Source organism: Manis pentadactyla, chromosome 7, assembly GCF_030020395.1.
Source record: "Manis pentadactyla isolate mManPen7 chromosome 7, mManPen7.hap1, whole genome shotgun sequence".
In the NCBI taxonomy this organism is placed as follows: Eukaryota; Metazoa; Chordata; class Mammalia; order Pholidota; family Manidae; genus Manis; species Manis pentadactyla.
In genome coordinates, this window is record NC_080025.1 from 95,992,838 (window position 1) to 96,013,199 (window position 20,362).

The 20,362-nt window shown below is 40.7% G+C and overlaps 1 protein-coding gene across 2 annotated transcripts in view; it reads right to left on the bottom strand.

Annotated features, from left to right (window-relative positions):
- RAPGEF5 (Rap guanine nucleotide exchange factor 5) overlaps positions 1 to 20,362 on the bottom strand; it is a 217,906-nt gene that overhangs the window by 70,276 nt on the left and 127,268 nt on the right. The window contains exons 10-11 of one of the 2 annotated variants that reach the window (XM_036877421.2): positions 1,413 to 1,528; positions 876 to 964 (exon numbers count right to left, since the gene is read on the bottom strand). In XM_036877421.2, coding sequence (XP_036733316.2) covers positions 876 to 964; positions 1,413 to 1,528 — 205 coding nt within the window. Of the gene's footprint in view, positions 1 to 875; positions 965 to 1,412; positions 1,532 to 20,362 lie in introns of both variants that reach the window. The other variant, XM_036877411.2, reaches the window with a different exon arrangement.

A 20,362-nucleotide genomic window follows, 5' to 3' on the forward strand; every position in this document is an offset into this window, starting at 1 on the left:
CTTTGCACTAATTCAACCTATGAATACCTTTTATTGATGCAGTCAGTATACTGCAAACTGAGGGACTCACAGGGGCTATGATGGCAGCAAAAAGTGCATTTTAGTCAGGGGATCAAGTTACAGATTTCAGACTACAGCCTGAGGCATACTACTGGAATAACAGCTCTAGGCTGGAACAGATTACAAATTCTGGTTAAGAGAAGCAAGTGCTTGCCCTTCTGGGATAAAGGATGTATGGGTGGGTCATTTTGTAAATGCAGTGGTGGTGTTTCCAAATGCAGGGGTGAAATAGCTAAATGGGTGTTTTGCTACCAGATTAAACAGAGAGGACAAAAACTCTGCTTAGTAAGACTTCAGTGAATGACAATTTCTCATCTGAGAAGCATTCATATTCTGCATAGCAGGGCTTGCTCTGAGCAGTTTGTAAACCACTTGAAAAAAGGCAGAAGTTGCTGCTAAGCTTATAGTTGCTGAGTTCGTTGCATTAATTATCGACATTTCGGCACTTCCCACAAGCCAGGTGAATACTTGCTAACCCCCACCCCTTATATTTCTTCCCATTCAACCCTGGCTATTGAATGCTGTCTTCTTGCCATTGCCTTTAGGTGAGATTTGATGAAAATTGCCAAAGAAACAAAAATACCTGCCTTTGGCTCATTTTCTTTGTACAGCTACTTCCCAGGCAGCTGCTTGGATCCGCATGTGTCCATTTACTGGACTTCAACAAAACAGCACGAGGCCGAGGGGGAGGTGCACAAAGCCTATGCTGTTCCTGCCCACCCCGCTGAGGCGGCAGCGGGAGCCCTGCCCCTCAGGACGCTGACAGGGCAGCTGCCGCTGTGAGTCTGGGGGCTGCAGACACCCCCCTGCCTTACCTGTTTCTTTGTCCTGGACGTCTTCCAGGTGCAAGTCATTCAAAAGGTGCTCCAAAATCTTCTCCGGAGTCCCGGACACGACCACGTATCTGTCAGAGAGCAGAGAGTCCACCGAGTCATCCTCGGTCGAAGACTGTGAGCGGCTGCTCCATTCATCGTCCTCATCCTCCTCGTCAATATACTTGAAATAAGGCACATCGAAGGTAGGCAAGGGCAGCTCTCGGTCTGAGAGCGCCGCTGATTCCTTCCTCCCTAAGTGAGGGTCAAAGACCCTCAGCCGGGAGCTGCCCATTGTGAACGGCTACTAACAAAGGCATCCCCTAAATGCTACAAGATCTTGCCATCTCGGTCCCTTCCCCGGGAACTGGGTCCATCTGGCTGCCAAGAGCTCTGCAGTCAGCTAGAACGCTCGGGAGGCGGAGAGAAGAGAGAGGGAGGGAGGGAAGAGGAGGCAGAGAGGGCGAGGGAGACGGCGCGAGAGAAGGGAAGGCAGGCCGGGGAAAGGAAACAGGAGCGCGTGCCGCGGGGGAAACTCACCTCCAATCACTCTCCGCGCTGCCGGCTGGCGGGGCTGGGCCGCCGCTCCGCACTTTCTTCAGCACCAGGACGCTCCGCTCTTGCTCTGTAACCTGAACCGTCGTCACCTCATCATCCTGCTTTAATTCGGGTCGGCAGCGGTGGATGGAAGAAGGAAAAAGCAGAGAAAAATTTTAACCGGGGCTTGGGGGAGGAAGGCGTTAATTGAAGCTGCATTTTCTCGAGTGTCTTTCCACAATAATTTCTTTAAAGATTCAGAATAAATTAGGAGTCGGGTCCAGAATCTCCCTCTAGGACTGGTTCAGTGCCCAGGTTCAAGTTCTATGGATACATAAAGCATTAGGAAAACACAAATACTTGAAACGAAATAGGAAAAAATAAAAGTGGGGATAGGATTCAGAGTGTTCCTTTTTAAAACTACACTGACTTGAATTAAGGAATCCAAAGTTCAAATTTTCAGAAAATACAACATACTGATTGCATGTGTATTCTCTTTTACCTACTTAATGCCTTCTATCTTTTTTAACATAAAGTATATTAAAACTGGAAATTCATATAACACATCATTTTAGTGTTTACTAAAAACAATGAGCAAGCCATATTAAGTTCTTGTAGTAGACACATAACATTCATTTACATCACAACCTTACTTTAAAAAGTGGGCAAAAAACTACCCACTCTATCCTTCAGTTAATGTTTTTTCTTTTTCAAACATGAGCTGGTCTTCCAATTCATCATGTGCTTGTTTTGCCAGAATACAAGCAAAAATGGATCTAGTTAGAGCCTCATCAAGGCTGAAATTCGGATGTCATGGGTGAGTGCACTGACTGTCTTCACCTCCATCCCTTTTAAAAAGAGAGAAGGCTGAACAATCATTCATTTCTGCAAACGCAGTTTCCACAGCTCAGAGCCAGCCTGGCTGCTGACACGACTCTGTTGGGGTCAGGCTCCCTGCTGATCCAGCAGTGTAGAGGTGACCCTGAGCCATGAACACAAGTGTGAAATTCCCAGTAAGTGATGTGCAACACCCACTAAGTGAAAAGCAGCCCTGCAAAAAAGAACTGTAGACTGCATGTAAGAAAATCTAACTTCTGTCTTTTTGAGGATTTGAGCAAAAGATTTAAGCAAGAAAAGTTGACACTAAGTAGGTTTCACCTTAAAAATGATGTCACTTCTCTGAAAAGGGAAACATGTCCTAGAATTATTAGCATGTTTTTGCTACTGGTAGGAAACCCTACCTGTAATTAGATATAAACCTTAAAAAAAGAGTATTTTCTCCCCCAATAGAGAAAAAGTATTATGTCCATTGTGCCTTATTAATCTGTTCTACAGATCTATCAGGGATGTCAATTTATTTTATTTACCTTTCATAAGAATAGGAAGGCACTAATCTTATCATAATTGCAACCAAATCAATGACAAAATTATTATTTCAACCCTTGATGTCCTGATTGCTAAGAAAATGTAGAGACCTAACTCTTGAGTCTCCAGGATTTTCCTAAAAACAAAAGATATTGGTCATTCTAAACAGCAGTATTATTTTATGATCATTCTTTTTAAATCTTTTAGTGACAAATAATTTTACTATGTAAAACTGATGTATTACATTTCAGCAAGGTCAGACATGCAGTTACTGTGGCAATTAATGTTGGATATTCATTGTTAAATTCCCCGAGGACCACAGTGTGACTCCTGTAACATGAATACCAATGTGTAATTGTTATCTGTCATTTCTCCAAATGGCTTCTTTTGTTATCCATGTGACTGAAGTAAAATATGATGGCTGGACAGAGGGCTGTAGATTGATGGGGGGTAAAAAAAAAAGGCAAAATTTGGTCTGGAATACTGAGACACACAGAAACAATAATTCAGCAAACAGGAGATTTGAAAGGACAAAAATCTTTCCCTGGTTTTCCTCTCATTGTAAGCCAATACTCATTTTATACGAAGCTGCTGTCATTCTGAAGTACATTTTACATTCTACACGCACGTGATATATAGCATTATTAACTTCTCCAGGCCATGCACATACATATGGATGGGAAGGGCTTCTGTAATGTCTGTGCAGCTAATATGTATTACAGGGCTGTGCACGGAGCAGCCACACACTGCTGGGCAGGGGAATAGCTGAATCATATTGATGTACTATCAATAGCATCTTATGTCATAGTGATAGTTTCCATTTGGAAAACCTGTTAAAAAATAAAGAAGACAAGAAACAGAAAAAATCAATGTATAAAGGGAGCCTTAAGTTATCTAAAATTGCCATGAAAATGTAATAACTTGAGATATTATATCTGGGTCTCCCAACCCATATACCCTTCCCTAATTGCTTTTCCTGAAAAAGAACAGAAATACCATGGTTAAGGTTCTGGTATGAAACTTTATTTTGGTGCTTACTTGGTTAAGAATACAAGTATTTAGAGAACTAATGATGGAAAATATGTTCAATGAAAAATAGTTCATGAAAAGCAAGTTAAGTCTTAAAATGCTTAATTCACAGTCACAGTCATTCAACTAATAGTGAGGGTCTCCTCTGGGTAAGGCACTGTGCTGGCTTCCAAGTGGCAAGCAAAGATGTATAAGACAAGGACTGTGTTCTTAAATGACAATTTAATAGGCTCCATAAAAGTGTAAGTCTAACTTGGTAAGCATCCTAAGATGAGGCCAAATGCAACAGACAGCAAAGGGAAGACCCCCTGGGATTTGATAGTCAGAAATGACTGTGGGTGACAGAGAATGGGGAGTGCCATTAAATGGCACAAAATTGTACAGAGACCTGGTTTTGGTGAGACTGATGAATCTGGTTTCAGACAGCTGATGTTTTAGAACTGATAGTGCATCATGCTGTAGATGTTTAGTTCAGCAGTTAGAAATAAAGAGCTAGGCTTCTGGAGAAGGGCCAAGGGCAGAGCCAAATTTGTGAATTATTCAAGTTTAAGAGTGGATGAGATTATTAAGAGGGAACAGGGGAGAAAGAGAACAACGAAGATAGGGATATGGGAGGAAAACTATAGAAAGCAGGGGGAAGGGGGAGGGGATCACAGCCATGGATGAAACCTGCTTACAGAGATTAGAAGGAAGGGAAAGCAAGGTGAGCAGGAGAACCTGGAAGGTGCTGTCTTGGGAGATGCAAGGAAAACACTTGTCTGATGCTGTCAAGTTTACAAAGGTGGTAAGTCTAAGAAACAGTGCTAATGAGATCACTCTAGGCCCAAAGGTGGAAAGAGAAGTGGTGATGTGTGAGGGAGTGGGGATGAGGTGAACAGACAGGGACGACCACAACCCAGGAATCTCAGCATGAAGGGAAGGAGTCAGGTGACAAGCCTGCATTGGTTGGAAGAGCAGTGAGGGGAGGCCCATGCCAGGAAGATGTGATGGGAACAGGAGCAAGTGGAGGGGCCAGGCTCTGAAAGGGCTGAGATTTATCCCTTGCAGACAGGATCCAGCGATCAAGCGTGGGGGGCAGACTTAGAAAAACATTAAAGTAGAAAATAAGGAAGCTGAAGTAGAACATATAAAATGACTTCTATCTTCTTAGTAGAGTGGGAGTTGAGACCATCTTTGGGAAGGAGGAGGTTCGGGGCAAATTTGGTGGCCGAAAGAGAGTATTATAGGAAAAAATGGCTTCAGGGGTTACAACAGGTGATAAACGAGTTATGCAAAAAAAGGAAGGCCAGACAGGCTTTGTGGACTGCTGAGGGTGGAAAACACATGTTCCTGGTTTTCTGCTTTTCTGCTGAAGTGCTCAGAAAGCTTAGAGGGGAAGAGGGAACGGAAAGGCCCACCCAGATGGGACTGGCAAAGGATACAACAGGAGGTAATGAGGGTAGGGCACCTGGGTGGCTGGCAGCACATCATGAAACAGCTCCTCACCTTATGGTGTCTGTCTGGTTTAGGAGAAGAGGAGCTGATAAATGGGAAACACAGGGGGGTTGAGGACAAGTCCCCACAGGAGGTAAAGGAGCAGGCAGGGAAGGGAGCAGGTGGAGGCTTTGATCAAGGAGGCAAATACCTCAAGTGGAGCCTTTCAGAGTGGTGAAGACGGAGCAAGAGAAGAGCAGCCCCTGACATCCCTGAGCTGGCCTGGCAGCCACAGCTGGGCCTTGGTGTTTCTGCCATTGAAAATCAATGATTTTGCACAAAATCAACATCAGACAAGACCACTCTGTGCCCACGATGGAACACAACAAAGACGTGGCCACTTGGTAATCCTATCTGAACACAAAGCACGGACATTGGCCAAAACAGAAAATACCAAAAAGCCCCGATAATGAGTGACTGCTGCTTCCTTCCCAATCACAGCTCCAGCTTTGCTCTGGTCTGCCTTCCCTGGAGATGAGATTTAAGATAAACAGTTGGACAGTTACCCGCTTTCTTGACAGTATCTAACCCAGAGCAAAGCCCTGCTTCTTTAAACCCTCCAAAAATCACCTAACACAAACCAAGTCCTGGAATTCCTTCCTCCACGCACCCTCTTACCCCGAGCTGCCCTCGTGGTTCCCCATGGGTGAGGTCTCCCTCGCGGCTACAAGCAACACACCCAACCTACGCAACACACGTGTGTTCCCAGTGGTCTCTAGCCAGAGGATATTGACAGGAGTTGCCACTGGCATGGAGTGGTGTGGTGATGGTGGTCATTACAGTCAAGGATGGAAAGCATTTCTTTGTCAGGGCGATGAGAGAGTCATGCATAGGAATGTTCCTGAAAGCAACAGCAGGGTATCAGGCTTAGAAGATGGTGAGGTCAGAAGCAGATAACAAAGCTACTGAGGAAACTGAGAAGGCATGGGCAGTGGAAAGATGAGCCAAGCAAGTGGCACAGACCTGAGGCCAGAAGGAGCTTCTGCAGGTATAACAATGAAATGGACGATGAAGTAGCAGTAGGGCCTACTTGTCAGGAGGCACCATGCTCCTTCAGGCCTCTGCCCTGGGTGCTCTGCCCTGGTTTGTACACATTCAGTGAGAACTTCCCTGCCTCTCCCCAAGACACACTTGAGCCCCCAGATCTGCAGAAACCAGTTTTCTCTACTGTCTTGAAGGCAATGTGGAAAGAGCAAGAAACTCCAACAACCAGGTCAGATGGATTCTTTACACATTTGCCTTTGGGATGAGTGGGGAGGTCTGGGAGGACAGAAAGCACCAAAAAACAAACAAAAAAACCCAGGTGTTCTCAGCGGAAAGTGGGGGAGGATATATGGTAAGAGGGAAAGTTGTTTGATAACAGAATCACAGGACTACTGAATAGAGCCCATCAGGAGTGTGAAAACAGAAAGGCTTCCAAGGTTTCTCTGCTCCTCCTCTTTACTCCATTCTTTGGGTGAGGACTTCTGACTTGTGTTTTTTTTTATGGCTACACTGCTATCTTGCCTATGAATTCTAAATGAATAATAGAACCAGTACTTTTGACTTACTTTAAATTAAGTTCCATCAGCAGCAGCAGCATTTGTATTTCTAAATCAACTTTTTTCTTTTATTCACATGAAAGGCATTTTTAGGATGAGAACACATACAGAATAATAAAAATATATTTTCAAAATAAGATGAAGAATTGATGCTCACAGTTTAGCGGGTCTTAACTTGTACTGTCCTGAACCAAGTTTCTGACAGTATTTATATTTTCACTTATCACTAGCACTCGCAAGAAAAAAATGATTACTAAGGGATTGCTCAGGCCTGTTGGAATTTTTGCAACTATTTGCTTGATTTTCCATGATCAGATAATGGAAAATATCCCTCTCCAAGTACTTCATAAAGCCCCCATTGGTATTTGCCATGGCATCAAGTCCCTGGCTGCTCGAGGAGCATAAACTCTTATACGAATGCCTAACTATGGTACTTGGAGGGGCTTTAGGGACTCAGAGAATCCTCTGGAAGTATGTACAATCTTTTGTGTAGCACATTTTTCTGGGAAGCTAAGAGTCCTCAGTCTCACTCAAGCCTCTGAACCCCAAAAAGTGCAAACCATCTCATACACTCATACACATATTAATCAGCTTACCTAAGGAGACTCCTTTGGTAAATCTCCTGCCACTAACACCCTCTACCCAGATGACATGCCCAAAGAACACTGCCACAACACCTATCACACTGACCTCGAGTCATCTGCTCCCTCTGTGTTCCCTATTAAATGATGACATCCTGAGGGCAGGGACTGTGACCTCTATTTCTCTTCCTAACACACAGCTTAGGTAGGGCCTGGCACATGATATTCATTTGGTAAAAGTTTATTGAACATGCAAATTAATGAACAAGCAAGAGAGTGAGAGAATTACCATTAAAAGGCAGAATTTGAACGCACATGGCTCATAGGTCACTCTAGTGCGAGGCTTCCTTTACCCTCTTCACATAGTCACTTTTCTATTACCAGGCTCATATGATGACATATTTGTGATTTGAACTTGAGTCTTACAATTATTTTTTCTGTCTGTCAGAGTTCTACCAAACTAAGCACCTGTGCAACTAACAGATAAGAACTCATGTAACTAACACAGCACCAGGAAGGCATACACTAACTGTCCCTCAGTCCAGAGCACACGAAAGACAGGGTGGGCATGAACAGATCAAACTGTGGACTGAACTGGAAACTGGGAATCATGTGTTTCTTGTGCCCCCTCTTTTTCCCCATCCAGAGCTCTTAACCGGAAGCACAGATGTTCCCTAAAGTGGTCAGTGATACACATTATAGACTACAACTCTAGAAGGGATGTGGCTTACCCTGGTGCTGACAGGCCAAATCAGGCCAGCCTGCTTGGTAGGTCAGGCAACAGGCATTTCTAAGTCATGGTGTGGCTTCAAACTACTAGGGTGGCCAGTTTTTAGTTCTAGATGGCTGATATGGTTTGGGATAGAATTACAAGAGACTGAATTACAAGAGAAGAGGATTAACCAAGGGTTAAGCATGGTAGCAGGACCACAGCTAAACGAGCTCAGGCTAGGGCAGAACTCAAGACCCAGCAAGGGGAAAAGAAGCGCTGGTAGGAAATGAGTTAAACTCAACATGGGTTAGAAGAGTCTGCAAGTCTGCGGGCACCCTGTGCCCACACAACTTTGGTGCACAGAGACGTGAAGGATAGGACTGGTGGGACTTTTGGTGCAAAACCTGCCTTGGGCCTGATAGGCTCAAGCACTAGGCAGATACTGAACTATACGCTTTGAAATGTGTACAGGTAATTTTATGCAATGTGGATTTTTACCTCAAAAAAAAAAAAGACCAAACTGAGCTGTAATGAACCTGTAGCCACAGAAATTTGCTGACAGGGCACACAGGACCTGCACCCAGGAGCTGCAAGATCAGGTAGCTGCACCTGTACCTAAGCAAGCAAAGATCGGGACAGTGAAACTAATGGGTAATTTCCACTCTCTGAGCTACCCTGCCTAGGGGAGAGGTAGCCATAGGATTACTCATGATTTTCTAGAAACATGACCTTCCACTAATGGGTGGCTCAATAAAGGAGGCTGATAGAGGCTCAATTTAAGGAAAAACTGACAACAAAGGTGGTGGAATGAGCTTCCTCTCAGCTGGAGGAGAGCCTGTCAGCAACATTATAGAAGAAGCAAAGATGGTTCTTCGGTGAGAGTCAGGGATAGACAAGATGACCTTGGCTTTTTTTGCAACACCAAGACTCTAGAAAATTCAGCTGTCTCAGCTCCATTTTCCTCACAGAAGACCAAACTGTTAGCTTTCCTAAATAGGAAGGAGGCATGTGATTTAGCAGTTAGGTATCTCTTCTCATCTTGTACTGTGGAAATTTACACACAGCTTAGCAAACCAGACCACCGGTGCCCACATCTGTTCTTGTGCTATAGATGTGGGTACAGCAGAATTGGAATACTTATCTGAAAAAAATCTCCTCTGGCCAAAAAACAATTTTGTCTGAGAACAACCTTCATAGAATTCGCTGATAAAGTACCTCATGGTTCCTTTTTTCCTCACGGGGGGGTAAAAAAAAAAGTAAACAGATTAAAAAAAAAAGAAAAGGTCAAAAGACTATTGCTGGCAAGATCGACCTTATAAGAGAACACAGTCAAGAGACAGATTAAGTAAGCAGATGCATGTCAAGGTGAGCAGCACTTTATGTTTACCAGACCACGAGGTGCTGGCCTGACAAATGCACCTTTGTACGGGCTCCTCTGGCCAAAAGAGAGTACTTAAATAATGATAACAGGTTCCTTTTTTAAGTCCCACACATAGTAAGATTAATAGCTCAAACTAAAGCCTAACTTGGACTAAGGGATTTATCATCCCCAAACTTAGAAAATCTAGGTAAAGACGGATTTCTGTAGGTATGAAAGCAAAGTTGTTATGCAACATGATCAAACTTGCACAGAAAACCAGTAAACATGACTGGATAGAAAGCTCCGGCCATTAGAGAAAAATGATACAGCTCTTAAATCTTATTGCTTCTAAACATTTTTATCATGTAAAACAAGTAGCCTAAGAACCCTGAAATGAGGATAAGCCTAGGAATTTGGTTCTGAGACCAACTTCAGCTAGTTAACCCGGCAGAAGAGGTGGGGATAGACTGTAATATATCTTGTAATATAAAGTCAGTATCTTTTATTATGAAGTTATATACCCCAAGTATATTTCAATATGCTGTATTAGCCTGATGGAGACTTCTGGTACAAAAGAAGGCACACTCAGCTAGGGTTCTGAAAGTATTTAATGAAGGGACTATTTAACAGAAGTGTGGTAGGTTTGAGGAAATTAAACAAAAAATGGTGAGATAACTAAACAAGGGCCAGCAAAAAGGGAGATCTTAACCACCCCTGGGCTTAAAGGGACAAAAGTTGGTAAGAGTGAGCACAGGATCCCAGTGGAGCTGGACACGTAAATGAGAGGCTCTCTCATTCTGGCCACTGCTAGAAACGCAGGAGGAAGCAGGACAGAAGTAGGAAGAAACACCCTGACCTCCACAATAGTTCCCACGGGCCAAGTCCCATCTGGAGGTAGAAGGCAAGAGAGCCTGGGAGATCCAAGCCAGAGGGATCAGGACTCACTGCCCACCAGCACAGAGCAGAGGCAAGAATGGAAGAGGGGATGTGAATGGAGACAGTCTGGCACACTTGCCCTTTCAGTTTCCAGAGAGGCTTCTGTCAACTTATCATTAATTTAGATGCTCCCACATAGGTCATGTAGTCCATCTTGCTGTCAAGAATCTAGTAGCTTTAAAGTATGTTAGCATTTCCCCACCCGACTTAATCTAATTCCTGCATGCTTTAAGGTTTTAACACTCTTTCTTGTCTAATATCTACATCAACTGACTGCAATTCAGATCCTACAATTTGCTTCTCTCTCAACACTCCCCATGTGACCCTTGAGAGTTGTTATTAAATCATACAAGTGTTATTGTTTTTATCATAAAAGCTTAAATTTTATTATCTTTCCTGGAAAGCCTCTTCTAGTTCTCATATAAAAGTTATTGGTGGATGACCAGATTTGCAGGGGGAGATGGAGGGGAGGGGAGAGAGAACAAAGGTCAGGGCAAGTCCACTCTGATGTTAGCTGAACAGGAACAGGGCCCTGGTCTGTTTCTTTGTCTGCATCCTTCATCAGAACAACGGTGCCTGTTGAGTGACCGGCCTGGTGAATGATGGATGAGTGCACAGATACTCTACATCACAATGTTCCATGATCAAGGACAGAGAGGTCAGCGAAGGCAAGGAGGCAGAGGTTCAGCCAGAGTGCAGGCCCAGGCAGAAAGGAGAATTTCAAGCTAGAAGCCTGAAGAACCAAAAGTCAAGATCTAGAACCAAGATCGCTAGGAACCAAGGTGGCAAAGTCAGATGGAGGTCAAGCATCTGATGAACAGGCAGAGTTCAGCCATAGCAGGAACAGAGCCGGCTTCTGACTCTGGGGTCTGTGAGCCACTTCTCATCCAGGGTGAGCCCTGTCCTCAGAGAAAGGCTGGGTGCACAGCTGCAGAGGAGGCCTCAAACTATACTGAGAAGACAGAGGCATTAAAGAAGACTGTGTATGCAAAGGCCTAGCATAGTCCCATCCCAATGACCCTTCAAACACCAGTGACCGGATAATTTAAGAGTCCACACACCTTGCCAAGCTCCCTTCCACCAAGAGGAAGGAAGGAAGGGAGATGGTCCACTTCTATTTCATGGGTAATAACCAATTCCTAGTACAAAAAGTAAAGTCGATGATGGCAGCTGTCCAAAGAACTTATGATCTGAATCAAATTAAACTGACAGTTGCCAAAGTGAAGACAGAGCTTCCTGGGTTCCCATCTTAGATGTGCCACTTACTAGCTGGGAGGTCTTAACCGAGTTGTTCAGTCTCTCTTAGCATCAGTCTTCTTGCCTGTGAAATGGGATAATACCTACCTTATTGACCCCATTTTGAGTGCTGGACATGGAAAAAGCCCTCAATAAATGGATGCAGAAAATCATACAAACTATATGGCACCTATATGACATCTAGTATGGCAACACCAAAATGGTATACAAAATTGGAATTGTAACATGGCTTTACTAATTTTGTTCATGTTTACATCCACATTTAAAGGAACACACAAATAATGTCATCATATTTTTTCAGTTGCATTGCAAACCTCCCTGTGGTGCTGTATGTTACCACGAGAGCCAGAGTCCATCATAGGAGTTAACCACAGGGCTCCCTGAACCTGGGGGAAAGAAGGCTCGAAGCCCTTCTGGGGGAAGAGAAGAGCGGTGGAGGACCTGGGCTGCTCCCATGGGAGTGCGGGCTTGTTCCTCCCTGGCCCGCACCCACCCTCCACCCTAGGTCTCACTCACCAAGACGCCACCCAGACATGTCTAGAGGCTAAAATCTAAAAGGAGGGAAATTCAAGTCACCCCTGACTCTGAACATTTTAAAAACAAAGCTTCAAGAGTTCGTCGATGCCTCATAAGCCGCCAGACTTTGGGGAGAGTTCCAGGTCATCTGCCAGGGAGTAGTCAGCATCTTTTAGCATCAGCAAGTCTAAAGTCTAAAGGATAAAACACCAACAGCAGAAAACAAGGCTAGATGTCCATCACGGTCACCGGGTGAAGCAGCTGAACTCCACTGCTGCTGCCGCCCCTCTGTTCCAGATATGGCAGTTGCTTCATTTGGCTAATTCTCCCAAGTTATACTTGCCCTGGTGAGTGGGCCCGAGGGAGTATACAGGGAGTCAGCTGAGCCAGGAAGTCCCCAAGACACACCCCATGGCTTCTCTGGAATCAAGGAGCCTAGGTCAAAGGACACTGAGGGCACTGCCTTGTATGCAGGCAATCCGATGGATGCCTATTTGAAGGTGATTCAGTAGAAATGAGGATGCCTTCAAATTATTAATTAGATCCTTAAGCATTTCCTAACATGTTGAGGAAGAAAGGGGAAAAAAATTGTCAACTAGGGTCACTGGAGAAAAACTTTGTCAGTACTTGAAACAAGTGAATTCCATCAATCTATGACAACCATGCAGACTATGGCATGTTCATGACAGATTGTCACTCTGAGATTTGCAAAAAGCTGAGGTGACTTAGTGCTGGGGAAAAGTACTTATTGGAGTATCTCAATGGTCCTCAAAATAATTGTTACCGAGATTTTTAAAAACCAAAATAATCTGAAACCTTGCTTCCTAGATTTTATAGAGATGAGAAATATAAATATTACACAGAAATACCTTCCAGTTTCCAAGAATTCTCCAATCATTTCAAGTGTGTGTATGTGTGTGTGTGCATGTGTGACATATATGCAAAATTATTCTAAAAGGAAAATAACAATATCAACACTTACCCTAAACAGCCCAAAGGCGGGATGAAAACCAATGCTAAATCGTGACTCCAAGTTTCTACATTCTAATTGCAGATATATTTGCTACCTGGTGTTTGAATAATTTGCAGTGGCAGTTTTAGAGAAACCTTTAAAATCTGAATAATAAGAGGATAATATAGATTTTTAGAGAGGTACTTGATAGTCAGCTCTGACTTGTTCTCTTCCCAAATTCCCTTTATAGGCAACTTAATTCTGTCTGGAAATGCCTCCTGATTAAGGAAAAACTTAATTTATAAACTGAAATTGTTTAAAGCTATCTCTTAATTCTGAATAGACCCAGCAGAAATATTCTTCAAATTTAATGAATTTAAATAATTTAAATTTGAAAATTTTAAAAAAATGACTACTAGAAATTTGCTAAGAGAGTAGATGCTAAATTTTCTCATCACATGTGTGCACGCACACACACACACACAAATGGTAAATATGTGAGATATGGATATATTAATTCACTTAATTATGGTAACCATTTTACAATGTATATACTTATTAAAACATCACATTGTACACCTTAAATATTCATGACTTTTGTCAATCACACGTTATTAAAGCTGGAATAAAGTTAAAATAAAAATAGAGTGTAAAGTAACAGCATTCCAAATATAATTCCAACTCGCTTTTGCATGTATATAAGTGTGCTTTTACATATGTGTGCCCGCCTGTGCACACATACATGAATGTCTAAGTTCAAAGAGGGTAAAGCAGTAAGAAAAAGGGCAGCCTGAAACTTATGCAAGTTATAAAATGAAAAATTCCTAGCTATCAGAGCAACTGCTAGATCGCATAGCAGGGGAGCAAGGAGATACAAAGCAACTTAAGTAAACACCCTTATTTTTTCATGTTTTGTACATTCCTTGGCATTTTTAAAGAGGCAGGTCTTTGGTGTCTGCAGTAACCATCTCAGACGCTTCATTTCACAGTTTAAAACAAGACTGGGAGAAAGGTTAAGACTGATTAATTGCACAGTCAGAGAAAGTTTATTTAAAATAGATTAAGAGAATTTAAAATGCAATGAAATATTGCTAACACTATTTGAGAGGCAAACAAAGAAAATTAGGAGGTCAAAAAGAAGAAGGAAGGTTAAAATAAGACAAAAATTAATTTGATTGCATAGTAAAGTAGGTATTTCTTCCTCTTTTTCTCAGGGACCCCTCTTTCCCCCCTTTGGAGGATGGGTATGGGGAGAAGAGAAGAATGGACTAGCAAGAAAAGGAAGTATGTAAGTGATAATACAGACAAAAAAAATTTCCTATTTTCCTGAATATTAATGTGTACTTGGGGTACTAAAGAGGATAGAAATCCTTATAAACAAACCTACCCAGTTAAGATCCTTGCTCCATAAACTGTGACTCTTCGAAGTTTGAAAGTTTGTGTCTACTCTTTATCAAGTATGAGTTCTCCCAAAGGCTTGTCTGCAGTTACAAACTGACCATTGGCGATAAACACCCCTGTCTTTTCTGCTTGTCATTCGCAGGTTAATTCCTCATGGCACAAAACCTTTAATTTAAAACTTAGATAAATCTCCAATAAATTGGAATCCTGGAGCTGGTACAACTTTGGATTTGCACAGATATGGTTTGAGTACTTGAACTGAGGAAACATTTCGAATCACCTGCAACTGCCTTCTCTACCAGATTCAATCACAATTATTGATTGAAAGCTTCATGCTTCACACTGGGGACACTGGGGATAAAGTTCAAATAAAATATGGGGATTGCTCTCAAAGAGGAAATTCTTTATGAGAGAGAGACATGAGAGAGATAAGTATTTGCACTTTTTAAAAGCAGTGGTTTGGAGCTAGGCTGTGGATAGTGGTTAGCCACTATGAGCTTAGCCAGTATAAATAACTAGGCCATTTTCTTGTTATTTTTAAGAGTTCAAGGCAGTAAGATCTAGAGCTTTTTTTAGTTTGTCTTTACTTGGGAGTTCCATATCTCAATCCTCTTCAGGACATTCTGAACTCAGGAAAACAATTCCAAATATTTAATGACTTGACTTGAAATACTGCTTTAATACCCTGATAGCAGACATCCTTATAGTGAGAAAAGCTAGATCAGCCATCTGCCCCATATCAACACCATCTCACAAAGAGTAAATTTTTAGAAGTTCTATTTACAGCAGTATTTTTAGAACATAAAAGAACAGAATGATTCCTGGCATTGATCGGCATATTCAATCAGAGTACAAAATGGCTACTCAGAGCCTCCTGAGCAATCAATCGGTATCCACTACAGAATGGTGACATTTTCCCCCCAAATGTTCAACACTCAAAAAGTATGAATGTTGAATTTGAGGGATCTTTAACTTAAGAAAGGAATTATAGAGCTAAAAGAAATCTTAGATGTCTAATCTAACTCTATAATTGAGAAAACTGAAGCTCAGAGAGATAATGACACTAAATTTGCACTCAATATATTTAATTTGGAGGAACATTGTTATCAGAATTTCAATTCCTTCAGAATAAGATGGATTTTTTTAAAATGCTGGTAACATAATAGTAAATTTGCTGATGAAAAATTTTGTATGTGATAGCTAATCAAGATATCTTACTTTTACATTACAAAACTAAAACCCAGCTGTATTAAAGACCTGAGTGAAAAGTCCAATTTTAAGAGAAACAGAAGAAAATAAAATTGAGTATATGGCCACAGAATGGTGAAGGGCTTTCTAATTTTAAAGGCAATTTTTAAAATTTAAAAATATGAATCAGCAGTTTTGTTCATATATGTATAAAAGTAAATAAGTAAGAAACAAACTGGGGAATACTACATATAACAAATATGACAAATATATCTTTCATATATAAAAAGCTTATTCAAATCAATAAGAAAAATCAAATGGGAAAATGGGCAAAGGAGGTAAATATATTATTTACAGAAGAAAGACCAAAAGGTTGATAGTGGATAGTGGTAAACTGCAAATATTCAACCTCACTGGAAAAAGAGTCGTAAATTTGAACAACATTCTGCTTTCCCCCCCATCAGCCTGACAAAAATACTTAGTTTCTCCTCCTAAGAATCCTAATACTAAATGAGAGTAAAGGTGAGGGTAAAGGCATTACAAAACAAGTACTTTCATGTACTGCTGATGTAAGTGAAAACTGGCACAAGCTTTATGGAAAGTAGTTGAGCAAAAATAAAAAAGATTAACATAGTTCATACCTGTAAGTCGTAATTACTCAGCTAGGAATTTATCATCAAGAAATAGAAACTTAGGTAAAGATTTTGTAAAGGTATGCATATCAGATAATATATAACAGCAAAATTTGAAAACATATTTGCCCCCAAATGAAAGGGTAGTTAAGTAAATAAAGTATGTTATCGAGCATAAGGAAAACTTCTTACTAGGTAAAGTTAGGGGGAATCAAGGTTAGTTTCACTAAATTTTTCTTTTCTTCCTCTATCTTTCTATTATTTCTAAATTCTCTACAAAAGCCACATATTACTTTTATAATTAGAACAATTTTAAACAAAATAATACCTAACAGAAATATGCTATAAATTCCAGTAAGTTGTCTGATACCTTGTTCTCCACTATGAAACACCTTATAAACCTGTTCAAGAATGAAGCTTGTTTTTAAAAAAAATTCAGTCAGTGAAACAGGTCAAGAACTAAACACAATTTACTATTTTTTCTTTGAAAGATATATTTTGTAGCTAAAAATGGGGTGAGGGGACAATAATAAATGCCAACAATATGCAACTTTCTTTATATTTGAGATTACAATCTCTGCCATTTATGATTTGTGACCTTACCTGGTCATAACCCAGGGAGATGATGTTTAATTTAGCAAATGCCTCATCACAATGTGGGGGAACAATTTTCTGGAAACAAACACCTTATTCAAAGTAACCCCTTTCTTTCTTCTGTCTGCATATTGCTCTTCTTTACTGTTTTGCCTTTGTTTTCTCATCCTTCCCCCTCATCAAATGGGGGTACCTTTGTAGCACAAAATCAGATCTTGCTTATTTCTGTTTCTGTTCTATTTTGTGTGATGCCTGGCTTCGTAGGTGCTCAGCAAATACTCTTCTCAATGAATGAAGGCAAGAATAAATTAACTGTAGCCAGATATTTTAGAACTTTGCTTTACATATAAAAGGATAAAGTTTAAAAAGGAGAAATTTCTAATTTGCTTTATATAAAAAAGGAGAAATTTCTAATCTACTGAGATTAGAAATTATTGAGGTCCTCAACAAAGTTGGCTTTATGTGTTGTGTCTGAATGACTACTGGTAGCAGCAAGCAAAATAGTTTGGTTGCCTCACAGCTTCATCGAGTGCAGTTCTTTCTAATCATCTCTATGACCTCAAGCATGAGAATCTCAAATAAGCTGCTGATGGTGGAGAAACTAAGAATCTGGCTGCTGAGGGATGCTGGCCTCTGTCTGAAGACCTCAGCGCAGTTCAGTAAGTGATGCGATTCCCATGTCAGTGGGTCACGGCATTCAGCTAAGGGGCACGCGTTCCATTCACTCTGGGTCTCCCCAGGTCTGTGTGACCCAACTCTTCCTTTCTTTCTAGGGTCCCCCAAACTGAGATGTTTACAGCCTGCCATCCTCTATCCCTCAAAGGAAAAGACACCATTACTGGCTTTTCTACTCTGGATTGAAGCAGTTTCAAAACTTAGGTTTGGGCTGAAGTGGGCCAACAAAGCTCTCAAAGGTTGTAGAGAGGCTAGGTGTGCTACGTAAAAGTAGAAGTCAGAGCAAAGATGCAAAAATGGCAAACCACAAAGGGTGGGGCACAGGGGAATAAGCAGCCACTATGGTCTTTGTTAATAATGCTTTTTCCAGGGTGTGGTGCAACTTTTCTCAGGTCTGTGCAGATCATCTGCTTGTTCCAAGATTATGAGTAATACTGAAGGACAGGAATTTGAGACTTACTAATTTGCAATGGAAATGGGATCCACTTAAAATTTAGATAAAGGTCAGATTTGATTGCCAAATTACAATGGAAATGGTATTTAATAGTTCAACAAGTCATGAAAGGTTTCTGTCCACGAGAAACTGGCATTCAAAGTTTATTCCTAAAAGACAATCAGAATAAAATTGGCTCTCTTGTTCCAACTGTTTCAGGGTTTCTTCGCTTGGATATTAAGGGTTGGTCAGAATTCTGTCTCATCTAAGCTCAAAATCCTCCCTTCCACCACCTTGTTGACTTATCCTTTCTCCCAGACCTGTAGGTGTAAATCAGCTCTCACTTGGGCCATGTGTGCTCCTCCGCCATCTTATATTCTATAGTTCTACTCACTCACGGCTTGTACAATCCAGTCATACAAATTACTAGAAGAGACAGTATATTATCCATGCCTTCAATTACCCTCTTGGTTCCCGGGTTTTCTGGAGTTATACCTGAGTACTGTGCTAATACTGAGATCATTTTTAGATCTATACTTCCCTTTGGGTATTTAATGAGAAACACTAAAAGATCCCATCTATTTTTTGCTGACAGAATTGTTTGTGCTTGCTTTCAGGAGTTGCTGTGTTAATTTTCTGATGGGGTATCTGCTAAGACATAGAGAAGAGGCAGTTTAACAGAAATATTTTTTGGGACAAAGGTCATTTTGATCAGGCTAGCCTCATTTTAGGGGCCCATAAAATATAACTTCAGGAACACATAGAGATGAAAACATAAAGCCTGAGTTACAACTTTCTCTAACAAACTTGAAGGATGTCATTAATCACTATTTTTATTAATGATTTTTTTGCTTCCAGTTACAGAGGTTAAAAGGTATCTGTTTTACCAGAGGAATATTATCAATGGAAATATTTTTAACATTTTCTTGTGATTAACTAATTTCTAACAGAATTAATTATATAGTATTTATTGCCTGTTTCAGAGGAAACTCTTTATAATCCTACTTTCCACTTTTGAATGAAACGTTTTCTTACCCAACAATCAAGACATATGAAATCTTAAGTTCTTTCCAATGCCTATGACTCTCAAAGGAATACTCCAGGTACTCAGATTGATTGCAAAAAATAATGCATCATCACAATCCCTCAACTTACAATAATAAGTTGACTGAACAGGGAGAAAGTGATAGCTCCCATCAATCATAAAATTTGGTTTGGGATTTTACTATGTACTATGCACTGCAACATTTGGGGATCGTTAGAATTCTTTATTCATAAGAGTATCATTGTAAAGCTTGTCTTACCTCTATAAATCTTAGCCAAGGCAAAATTTGGCTAAACGGCTTAAAGAATCAAGTACATAAAGTAATATTTTCTTCCCTCTTTGATAGCATGGGGCAAAAATTTTACCTTCACACATTCCATCCCATCCCCAATTTTGACATCACCAAGATATGCTCTTATGATTCATAAAGTTTTCATGAGCCTCCTCACAAATCCCTATCCTCAAGCCACTTCCTGCCACTTTAATTGTCTTATTATCACCATTATTCTCTCCCTTTATGTATTTCTTGGATCTTGAGGGGCCCCTAATCCTTTATTCTGACTCAGCTTGCCTCTGTCATGCCTAGCCATTCCTGGAACCTGAACAAAGAGAATGTTTACAATGGTTCATTAAAATTGTTGAGTTGTGTTCACTTAATTATGTATAAATGTACAATAAATGAACCCACATGCCATATCTTATTTCTCCACTTTTTTTTTATATGAGGTAAATATTCAAAAACAAAAAGTTTTAAACCTGTTCCCGAAGCCCAAGTGCCATAGCATTGACTAAGACAACAGTCCTTTTACTTCAGTAATGGAGTGGACTTTAAAAAAATTTAAGACAAATTTTTATGTAGTGACAAGAACATAGTCATGTTTTAAGTAAAATATGGGTATTTAACACGATTTATTAGAGAAATATGTACTGTACACTTGTCTACAGTCTGTTATGTTCTGTTATGATATTTTCAGTAATCTTCTATTTTTGCTATCTTAAAACAACATTCAGGGCTGCTGTATGCCAGATGGAATTTTTCCTTTCCACCCATATCCTATCGCAAAAGGAAAAAAAAGTTTCTTTGCATACTACATGGAAATCTTTTATAAATTCCTCTTCCTCACCTTCATCAACTTAAGTACTTGAATCACTCGGATATCAGCTAACTTTGGCTAAATCAGCATGAGGCAAATATACAGCAGAGTAAGTATATTTCAAGTGAATATATATGCCTGCATGGTGTTTATTAACAGAAAGTACTCA